The following is an 11,286-nucleotide window of genomic DNA, read 5'->3' as shown; positions in this document are numbered from 1 at the left end:
TTTGTTGCCGAATTTATAATGCAGTCGAACTTGTTCAAAGGTTGGGTAGCTCACTCAATCTTCTATTTCCATCGAATTCATATCCGGCTTGATTACTATTTATCATTTAACATTTTTATTTAAATTTAACTATTAAAATAAAGGTATGTTAACAAAATTAAAATTTAATTACTAATTTAAGCCATTTTAATTACTAATTAAGCCCACACTTGGTATAAAAAGTGGTGGATTCATCTTTGCTTATCCAAAGAGTGTAATTGGGCCTTAAAAACTGAGTTTGGATCGGATCTTATGAACAACCCATTTTAAACCCTTAAAACAAATCCATAACAATCAAACTCTAACCCTAAAAAAAGCCCATTTACTAAAAAAACCCTAATCACAATCCACTATATTTTACTCCATCTTAGACACTTTCGATCCTCTCATCTTTAGGGTTTGCGGAGCTTCAGCCGTTTCACACATCTCACTTCTCTGCAATTTCACTCCCTTAGAGAGAAAAAACCATGGCGGCCGCAGCTCAAATCAGCAAAAAGCGAAAGGTATTTCCTTTCCACCTTCCATTTCTTCTTCCATTTCTTTAATCTTTCTTTAACTGATTACTTTTTTTTTAAATTTCAGTTCGTCGCTGACGGAGTCTTCTTCGCTGAACTCAATGAAGTCTTGACTAGGGAACTGGCCGAAGATGGATACTCTGGTGTCGAAGTCAGAGTTACTCCCATGCGTACTGAGATCATTATCAGAGCCACTCGTACCCAAAATGTTCTGGGTATTTTTTTGTAAAAAAATTACTTTTTGATGATGGGTTTTGATTTTTAAATTTTAGGTCTTTTTTAATTTGTAATTGATTGTGGATTATAGGCGAGAAAGGGAGGAGGATTAGGGAACTGACCTCTGTTGTTCAAAAGCGATTCAAGTTCCCTGAAAATAGCGTGGAGCTTTACGCTGAGAAGGTCAATAACAGAGGCCTTTGTGCCATTGCTCAGGCTGAGTCCCTTCGCTATAAGCTCCTCGGAGGTCTCGCCGTCCGTAGGTATATACTCGAAATCGATTTGTTTTTTTTTGCAGATTTGAAGCCTGTTATGCAAATCTTATTTGTTTCGTGTGTGATATATGAAATTAGATCATATTTCCTCTGTTCAATTAATGCTTGCTCAAATGCATTATATTTTTTTATGTTTAATCTATTATTTTTAATTTTCTATTGTGATATGTGTTTTATTACGCATGTGAACGTGATAAGCTCCGAGATGTTAAATGGACTGATCTATGCGTTTTTTGAAAATGAATGTTTGCGTTTATTTATACCGATTTTGTGTCGGAAGATGACAAGATCCATCCAATCCTCTATTAACATCTTCCTGTTTGAAATCCAAAGGTTTTCATACTGTAACATTTTGGAGGTTACATGTTAACTGTTCTCAATTTCGTTATTCATTTTACTGAAATGTCTGTTTATGCAAAACTTATTTGTTCATTAACGTCATCTACAAAGCAGGTTGGTGTTTCACTACCAATTTTTTGTGTCGGAAGGTGACAAAAGTAATTAGATATTATATTTCCTCTGTTTTATTAGCCTGCTGAAATGCATTTCATCTTCATGCAGTAATATTAGTAGAGGGAACAATGGTGAAATTTTTCTTATTTTTAACTCCCCGTTGTGATATTGATTTGATTTTGTTTTGATGTTTAATGGACTGATACAGCGTATATGTTTTTGATTTACTTGGTTCTATTTTGACATGTTTTGGCTTTAGATTTTGTCATCTATAAAGCAAGTTGGTTATTCTTATGCCGATTTTGTGTCGGAAGATGACCAGATCAATCCAATCCTCCATTACCATCATCCCGTTTGAAATCCTGTGGTTTTCAGACTGTAACATTTAGGAGGATACATTCATATGGTTCTCATTTTCCTTGATCATTTTCGGTGCAGCTATTTAATCTATTTGTGTGTGTACATTACGGATTTGATTTTGAATTTGCTGGCTTCTTGATGTTATATATTGTACAAGTTTGTCAATTCTTGTCTGTATGTTCAAGCTAAATGTTGTAATGGTTTTTATAGGGCCTGCTATGGTGTGCTTAGATTTGTCATGGAGAGTGGAGCCAAGGGTTGCGAGGTTTGTATACCAGTAGATTTCATTCATCATATGATTCTGGGTTCTTTATCTGGATTCATTTTTGAGCTTGTATTTCTGCATCCTTTATGCTACAGGTTATTGTTAGTGGAAAGCTAAGGGCACAACGTGCCAAATCCATGAAGTTCAAAGACGGATACATGATTTCTTCTGGTCACCCAGTGAACGAGTACATTGACTCTGCTGTTCGACATGTTCTTCTGAGACAGGTTTGCTATCCATTTATCCACTCTTAGTGCTATGGCCTGTTCAATTTCCGTTTCTGATTGAATTCATTGGGGTTAACGCAGGGAGTACTGGGCATCAAGGTGAAGATCATGCTTGACTGGGATCCAAAGGGTAAGCAAGGCCCAACAACTCCACTTCCGGATCTTGTCACCATCCACCCTCCCAAGGATGATGAAGTTATCAAGGTGGAAGCACCCGTGCCGACCGAGATTGAACTTCCGCCAGTGGCTTAAAGCCGATGATGACTGTTATGATAGTCATCTATTTGATATTTGGAGCATGTCAAGTGTCTTAGATTTTGTAGTTTTTAAGTTTGGCACCTAAAATGAACTTATGCTGGATGCTCTTTTATGAATTTTCCTTTGGTGTTTCTCAAATTTTGTTATACTTAAAACTTATTACTTGATAATTTTATTCAAGGATTTTTTATTCCTTTTTAAGATTCATGACATCCTTTTGGCTTCTGCATGTGATTATTTGGTTCGTATATTATACATGTATATGTAACCACGGAGTAGCTATTAAAGGTTTTTTTTGCGATGATATGAGTATGAATTTTGTTATTTTTTTTTTCTTTGGTCAAATTATTTAGTATTTGTCATTATGTTTTAGTTTTGTTGATAGTTGTTTTTTTTTTTTTTTCAACTGAAACTTCATTCAACGTAAAAGCCGGTACAAAGGAGGTGAGTCAAAGTCCAAACAAGAACATAACAAAATTTAAGGTTTAGCCCTCAAAGTTACACAGAAACCTTAGGGACCTAAACAACCGTGGACAGCGTTAGCGCACTTGGAATGGGAGGGAGGACCAAGGTTGGGCGAAATGGACAGTTCAGTCAGCCAGAGAAACAACATCTCTAGAAGAGGCCAGCAATTGAAAGCCCACAAATACTCGCCGGAGTTGTTGCGGCACTAGGGAAATCATCAAACAGCGGAGGAGCAAAGGCTGAGTCATACCCTCAATGGACCAACCATAATGGCCACCAAGCAAGGCCGGATGCGATTGCACCAATCACCATCAAACATCACCACCGACGAATCTCCGACATTAACGTCGAGGTTCCACCACAAAGAGCAAGAGCTTCGATAACGAGGGGGACGAACAAAGAAGAGGCAAGAAAAACCATAACCAAATGGTAGAACAAAGTCGGCCCGATAGAGAAAAGAAGGGAGAATGCCCCTTGGGAAAACGCGACACCGCCTCGCACTGGACGGAGGGGCGACTTGAGTTATTTAGCCGAAAGAAAAGGCAATGGGAAATGAAAGGTCTTCAAAAGAGAAGGGAGATGAACAGAGGATAAGGGAGAAAGGTCGAAGGAATGGCCGGCCCAAAGGCCACCACTGGCGACTGAAACCAATGAACAAAGGCTCCTCAAATGAAAGAGAAAGCTTTGGGAAAAAAGTTGGAAAAGCCTGTTGATAATTATCATTGTACTTAAAGTTTTATTTTTGTAAATTTACCACTCTACTTTAACCTTTATTGAATTTTGTCACTTCACTTTTATTTCATTGAATTTTAAAATTAAACTTGATTTTTTATGAAATCCTACTATTCAATTTTAATTTAAATATGCTATAATTGTATTTTTTTGTAAGTTTGAAATTTAGTCTTACTTTTTGGATTTAAAAAAATTCAGATTTAGTTATTAATACCATCAAAATTCTCCTATTAATTCCCATATTTTAAAATTAAAAAAAATCTACTATTATTCCCCCATTATGTGTTAATGCCCAACCTGGAAGGTCATGATGTTCCATGCTCCATAGGGGTTCTAAGTTTTTTAACTGCCGCAATCCTTGACGCTAATTCCTCAGGGACTAAATGCTGAAATTTACCAATCTCCATTACTTGTAACCATGCAACGTAGTTTTCCATGCATGTTCCCTAAAGGTACAGTGGCTTACCAACGGCTCACATTCTGACACCCATTGGTCTCACCAGAAGTCAACGGATCCGTTGCCAATTTAATAGTAGATAATGTATATATAGTTGTAATAGATATATCTGTGACATTCCTTTTATATATATAGTTGTATAGTTTATATCAATTAATGAAATAATAGAAAAAATACAGTCTATCATGGCTACATAATTAGTTTATAAGATAATGTAGTTAATATATATACTAATTATTTTACCTTAAAAAACAAGTACTTATTTTATTTAAAATCCTAGTTTGAGTTGAATAACGAAAACCCTAATTCTACTATGATTCGAACTAGAAGCTACTGTCCCTGCAGGAAACAAATTCGTCCAATTACTATATATATAAACACCCTAATTGATAATCTTCACTTCAACTGACTGCATATTCTTTTTTGCTTATTTCTTTATTTCTTTATTTTGACCAATAGATTGATGGCGTCTTATGATTTTAGCAACGATGTTTTATTAGAAATTTTCTCGAGGGCTGATTTGAAAACAATGAAAAAGTGTAGGGTCCTTTCGAAAGAGTGCAAGGATCTCACTTACGAATCTACCTTTATCCGGCCACATTCTCAAAGGACATCAACAATGGTGGGATATTTACTTCAATGTATGAAAATCTTTGTTTACGGTTGGAGAGATCGATTTACTTCCAACTTTGTGTCAATAGCCAATTCAGGGCTCGAGCCAAAACTAACTCGGAATGTTCTTAATTTTTTACCCGAACAAGCTCAGATTGTAGCAGCGGTCAATGAAGGTTTGGTTTTATGTAGCCCGAGAATATATGGAGAAAACTGGTTTTATATTTGTAAACCAAGTACTCAACAGTGGGAATTCATTCCGGCTCCAAATCCTCGATTTTATAGGTCAAAGATAAGCATGTTGGTGCTCAGATTGAACCCTTTACGATTCATAATCGTCGGACTCTCCGACACCGACTGCAGTGATGATACACATTCCGTATCAGTCTCTGAATCAGACTCCGAATCGGACCTCGATTCGGAGTATTCCGACGAAGAAGTTAATGACCGTGTAGTTTCCAATGAAAAATTATGGCACTGCGAGATATTCGATTCCAAGAGTTGGGAATGGAAACAATCAGACGATTTAAAGTTGACATACGATGACTTTTTCAAGAACGAGCAAGGCGTTTCTGCATGCGGCGGTATCCATTGGCTTATTTCCAACAGAGAACAAGACAAGGACATCGTATTATCTTTCGACGGTAACAAAGAGGAATGGACAATGGCTTCGTTGCCGAACTCACTTCGTCGAAAAGAATATTGTGAGCAGATAGCACTTGTGTCGTGTGAAGGGAACCTGGGGTTAGTAAAGGTTTCTTTTAAAACTAGAGCTCAGATGGTGGATGTTTGGGTTTTAAACTATGAACACATATGGATTAGAAAACACGCCATGAATTTGAACAAAGAGTGTTATCTTACTCGTTTTCATTCATTTTACAGTGCTGACACTCTGGTTATGAAGGATATGTGGAGTGTGTATTTTTATAATTTCAAGACTCAAAAGTTCGTTCGGGTAACAGCTGGTAATCAAAATATAGATGCCGCATATTTTATTCAAACGGATTTTGAGCTCATTCAGCTGAAGCCTGAGTATATATAAATATATATTGATTTATTATGTTTTAGTTCTAAAAGTTTACTGATGTATAGATTTTATTCTACAATAATAATTATATATATTAGAATTAGTATCAACTTGATATCATTTGTAAATTTTGAGGGTTAATTTTTAAAAATTATAACTAAATTGATTAATATGTAAAAATTGAGTGCTAAACTTGTTATTATATCATTTTTTAACTTCACCTTAGCTTGTTATTTGTGATTTTAACGAAAGTGATCAAAATAATCGAATTATGTAGTGTGAGATGCTTAAATAGTAAACTTTTTATTTTGAGTGCTTAAAATGAAAATTTTATATAATTAAATAAATAACTGTGGAATTTATCATTTTTTTACTATTCTTCAAAATAGTACAACATCATTCCATTTTTAATTTATATATAATATATTTGAATGTTATCTAAATTAATAGCATTTCCTGTTCAATTTTTATTTTTTCTTAGTAATCAATCAATTGAGCATAATAATTCACATAAATATAATTGAAGAATTATTTTATATAAAATATACTATATAATATTATATAAATGTAAAACTACTTTTCTAATAATCATAATTATAATGATATAGTGTTATGATATTTAGTTAATAAATCCTAATTTTACATTAGTTATTTGATGATATTTGATTACTTAAAAGGTTTGGTCTTAAATTAAGGTTACGTTGTTTCATGGAAAATGATCTACAAGAAATATTTTTTATATTTGTTTATGTTGGTTTCAAGAAAAATAGTTTGGTTAATCGAAAATGACTTATAAATCAACGAAAAATAAGTTATTTTTTTAATAAATTGATTTATCCTTTTGAAAAGGGTAAATAATTTTCCGAAATAAAATTTCTCTATAAGTAATTTTATTTTTATATGAAAATTTAATATTATTATATTAATAATTTGATTTATTTAAAATTTTAAAAATATTTTAATCGAAGCACCTGTGCCGACCGAGATGAACTTCCGCCAGTGGCTTAAAGCCGATGATGATTGTTATGATAGTCATCTATTTGATATTTGGAGCATGTTAAGTGTCTTAGATTTTGTAGTTTTTAAGTTTGGCACCTAGAATGAACTTATGCTGGATGGTCTTTTCTGAATTTTTTTTGTAGTCAAGTCAATCTCTTCAATCTTGGATGGGTTTAAATTGATATGCATGATCACCATCAAACATCACCACCGACGAATCTCCGACATTAACGTCGAAGTTCCAATATAAGAGCAAGAGCTTCGAAAACAAGGGGGACGGACAAAGAAGAGAAAAAAAAAAAAAACATAACCAAATGGTAGAACAAAGTCGGTCCGATAGAGAAAAGAAGGGAGAACACCCCTTGGGAAAACGCGACACCGCCTCGCACTGGACGGAGGGGCGATGAGTTATTTTGCCGAAAGAAAAGGCAATGGGAAATGAAAGGTCTTCAAAAGAGAAGGAAGATGAACAGAGGATAAGGGAGAAAGGTCTAAGGAATGGCCGGCCCAAAGGCCACCACTGGCGACTGAAACCAATGAACAAAGACTACTTGGTATTAAAAAATGAAAGAGAAAGTTTGGGGATAAAAGTTGGAAAAGCCTGTTGATAAATACCATTCATGGGGGTTTAAGTTTTGACGGCCGCAATCCTTGAAACTAATTCCTCAGGGACTAAATGCTGAAATTTACCAATCTCAATTGCTTGTAACCATGCAACGTAGCTTTTCATGCATGTTCTCTACAGGTACAGGACTTACCAGCGGCTCTCACATTCTGGCACCCATTGGTCTCACCAGAAGTCAACGTCAGATCCGTTGCCACTTTAATAGTAGATAATGTATATATAGGTGTAATAGATATATTTGTGAGATTCCTTTTATATATAGTCGTATAGTTTATATAAATTAATGAAATAATAAAATGGCTATATAATTAGTTTATAAAGACAAGTACTTATTTTTATTTAAAATCCTAGTTTGAGTTGAATAACGAAAACCCTAATTCTACTATGATTCGAACTAGAAGACGAATTCTTCCAATTACTATATATATAAACACCCTAATTGATAATCTTCACTGTGATTAACTGCATATTTCTTTGTTTCTTTCTTTCTTTTTCCCAATAGATTGATGGAGTCTTATGATTTTAGCAACGATGTTTTATTAGAAATTTTCTCGAGGGCTGATTTGAAAACAATGAAAAAGTGTAGGGTCCTTTCGAAAGAGTGCAAGGATCTCACTTACGAATCTACCTTTATGGGGCTACATTCTCAAAGGACATCAACAATGGTGGGATATTTACTTCAATGTATGAAAATCTTTGTTTACGATTGGAGAGATCGATTTACTTCCAACTTTGTGTCAATAGCCAATTCAGGGATCGAGCCAAAACTAACTCGGAATGTTCTTAATTTTTTACCCGAACAAGCTCAGATTGTAGCAGCGGTCAATGAAGGTTTGGTTTTATGTAGCCCGAGAATATATGGAGAAAACTGGTTTTATATTTGTAAACCAAGTACTCAAAAGTGGGAATTCATTCCGGCTCCAAATCCTCGATTTTGTAGGTCAAAGATAAGCATGTTGGTGCTCAGATCGAACCCTTTACGATTCAAAATCGTCGGACTCTCCGACACCGACTGCAGTGATGATACACACTCCGTATCAGTCTCTGAATCAGACTCCGAATCAGACCTCGATTCGGAGTATTCCGACGAAGAAGTTAATGACCGTGTAGTTTCCAATGAAAAATTATGGCACTGCGAGATATTCGATTCCAAGAGTTGGGAATGGAAACAATCAGACGATTTAAAGTTGACATACGATGACTTTTTCAAGAACGAGCAAGGCGTTTCTGCATGCGGCGGTATCCATTGGCTTATTTCCAACAGAGAACAAGACAAGGACATCGTATTATCTTTCGACGGTAACAAAGAGGAATGGACAATGGCTTCGTTGCCGAACTCACTTCGTCGAAAAGAATATTTTGAGCAGATAGCACTTGTGTCGTGTGAAGGGAACCTGGGGTTAGTAAAGGTTTCTTTTAAAACTAGAGCTCAGATGGTGGATGTTTGGGTTTTAAACTATGAACACATATGGATTAGAAAACACACCATGAATTTGAACAAAGAGTGTTATCTTACTCGTTTTCATTCGTTTTACAGTGCTGACACTCTGCTTATGAAGGATATTTGGAGTGTGTATTTTTATAATTTCAAGACTCAGAAGTTCAATCGGGTAACAGCTGATAATCAAGATACAGATGCCGCATATTTTATTCAAACGGATTTTGAGTCCGTTCAGCTGAAGCCTGAGTAATGTACAAATATATATTTTATATATTTTATTAATTTCTAAATAGTTAAACGAGTCTATGAGTGAAGCTGTCTCAAAAACAAGCCTATACTTGGAATTTTACTGTGTTGTTGTGTCGAATTTATACTACGTCTCTGTCTTCGTGTCTGGATTGTATGTATCATATGTTGCAGGCATTGAATGCTATGAAAGTTAAGATTGTGGTCATTTTTCTGTAGCCAGCCTCCTTTCGATTTTAAAATTCCTCGGATTCAATGTAATTATCAAATAAAAAATCATTAGTATAATGGTAACGAGGCATAACTTTCTAATGTATATGTTGAATATTTATGTGAAGAAAACAAGAAAATTTGAGAAATTGCAGGGACTTAAAAATGCCAAATTTATAACTGGAAACATAAAAAACAGATGAATAAACTCAGGAGGTAAGTAAATATCACAGCATGTAAACAATTTAAATGGCCTTAGCTTCGCTTAACAGGGTCAAAGTTAGAGACACCAATGACGGCTCCAATAATGGCGACAAGCACAACACCGCCAGCAGCAATGCTAAGCAAGAAGTTCTTGAGAGAAGGGGTAACCCCATCAGCTGCTTGAGCTATTTCAGGGACCATCAGTGATGTTGTCATTGCAGCTGCTGTCAAAATAGTCACTGCCTTCTCCTTGTTTGAAGAAGAAGAAGCCTTGATTTCAAGTTTTGTTGCATTGGGTCTTGTAGTTGGGGTGGCAGCCATTGATGAATGCTTGAGTGGAAGTGGGTTGAGGAAAGGGTTGGGGATGGAGACTTTGGTCTGGGTGGTGGGTGAAAGTGGCAGTGCCATTGAAACAGCTGAAGTGGAAGCCATTGGTGCTGTTTGTGGAACAAAGATGAGGGGGAATTGTTGCAAATGTTGGGGGTTTTGAGAGATTGGTGAGGAATATTTGAGAGGTGGGAATTTGGGTTACGTGGTAGATTTTGAAGTTGGGATTTGGAGGATAAGGTTATCTTATTGGTCCAATCCTACATAAAAGTTTGAAATTTGGTTGGGAATTTTAGATAGAAAATATCATTTTTTCCCAATAAATAAAAATTCATTAATAATAAAAAAGTTAGATACTGTTAAATGGGCCGGACAAGAAAGCCCACGAATGAGTCCAAAACTCAAAGTCCCCAAAGAAACCTTAAGGCTGTTCTTTTGTCACCACCAAGCAAGAAGGGATAGCACTTGGACCCCGCGAGAGCATTGCACCTGGGTATGCATGCGCCATCCCATCGTGAAACCCGCTGAGGTACCACTATCACTATCTCGGGATCCAACAGAGGAGGAGCCAAAGCTGAAACAACATCAGAAACTCAGCAGATAGCCACCATGCATAAGAAGTGTGATAGCACAAATTCCATCGGAAGGTTTGGACAAAAGTACGAGACTAAGAAAATAGGCTTGAGTAAAATTTAGGATTCATTTTCTGTATTGGTTGGCTTTGGGCAAGATTATTTTTATTAGGCTTGACCCAAATATATTATGTTATAAAATTTAATTATATTAAGTATATATATTAAATAATAATTATATATATTTATATTAAAACAATAATCCAATAACAATTAAACTCATTATTTAAATCTTAAAAAAAATTATTCAACTAAATAACCCAACCCAACTCAAAATATAAATTTATTTTTTGGTAAAATAAAACAGTGTTAAGCAAAACTAATGAATGGGCTCATTTGCCCTTGTAAATCTAAAATAATCTGCTTGAACAAAGTCCCATGCGGAATGGGGTGGGACCTCAAAAACTTGGATCTTAGTGAATCTTGTTGCCAGAACTTTTGCCATATGATCAGCGACAACATTGTGAGTTTTGGAAACATGGTGAAAGCAAACCTTCCACCCTCAACACACCATTTGATGAATCCTGCGTAGTTCCATTATCTGACTATCAGTTGCACCTCTCTTTACAATCGTCTCTATCAAAAGATCATTATCACTTTCAACTTCTAACTAAGAAGCCCCTCCAAAATAGCTCTCGCTTCAATCTTAAAAATTGCTTCCTTACCTAGCAGCCTTGAGAATCCCTAGAGCCAATTAGCAT

General features: G+C 35.5%; 2 protein-coding genes across 2 annotated transcripts; one reads left to right on the top strand and one right to left on the bottom strand.

Moving 5' to 3' along the window:
* Positions 1 to 342: 342 nt before the first annotated feature.
* LOC107929954 (40S ribosomal protein S3-3) lies at positions 343 to 2,809 on the top strand. The gene is made up of 6 exons (XM_016861504.2): positions 343 to 542; positions 622 to 769; positions 862 to 1,033; positions 2,069 to 2,123; positions 2,219 to 2,350; positions 2,432 to 2,809. Exons 1-6 carry the CDS (start codon positions 507 to 509, stop codon positions 2,600 to 2,602), a joined length of 714 nt encoding a protein of 237 aa, XP_016716993.2. The 5' UTR covers positions 343 to 506; the 3' UTR covers positions 2,603 to 2,809.
* A 6,769-nt stretch (positions 2,810 to 9,578) lies between these two features.
* On the bottom strand, positions 9,579 to 10,222 carry LOC107929880 (uncharacterized). Its single transcript, XM_016861414.2, has one exon. The coding sequence runs from the start codon at positions 10,056 to 10,058 to the stop codon at positions 9,678 to 9,680; it is 381 nt and encodes a 126-aa protein (XP_016716903.1). The 5' UTR covers positions 10,059 to 10,222; the 3' UTR covers positions 9,579 to 9,677.
* Positions 10,223 to 11,286: the final 1,064 nt, after the last annotated feature.

The sequence above is a fragment of the Gossypium hirsutum genome, chromosome A07, assembly GCF_007990345.1.
Source record: "Gossypium hirsutum isolate 1008001.06 chromosome A07, Gossypium_hirsutum_v2.1, whole genome shotgun sequence".
Taxonomy (NCBI): domain Eukaryota; kingdom Viridiplantae; phylum Streptophyta; class Magnoliopsida; order Malvales; family Malvaceae; genus Gossypium; species Gossypium hirsutum.
The sequence above is the reverse complement of the archived record's forward strand: the minus strand, read 5'-3'. Positions and strand labels throughout refer to the sequence as shown.

Coding starts and splice junctions, on each gene's coding strand:
- LOC107929954 (XM_016861504.2), top strand. CDS start 507: ATGGCGGCCGCAGCTCAAATCAGCAAAAAGCGAAAG. Junction 543..621: donor AAATCAGCAAAAAGCGAAAG/GTATTTCCTTTC, acceptor TTTAAATTTCAG/TTCGTCGCTGACGGAGTCTT. Junction 1,034..2,068: donor GGAGGTCTCGCCGTCCGTAG/GTATATACTCGA, acceptor TGGTTTTTATAG/GGCCTGCTATGGTGTGCTTA.
- LOC107929880 (XM_016861414.2), bottom strand. CDS start 10,058: ATGGCTTCCACTTCAGCTGTTTCAATGGCACTGCCACTTTCACCCACC.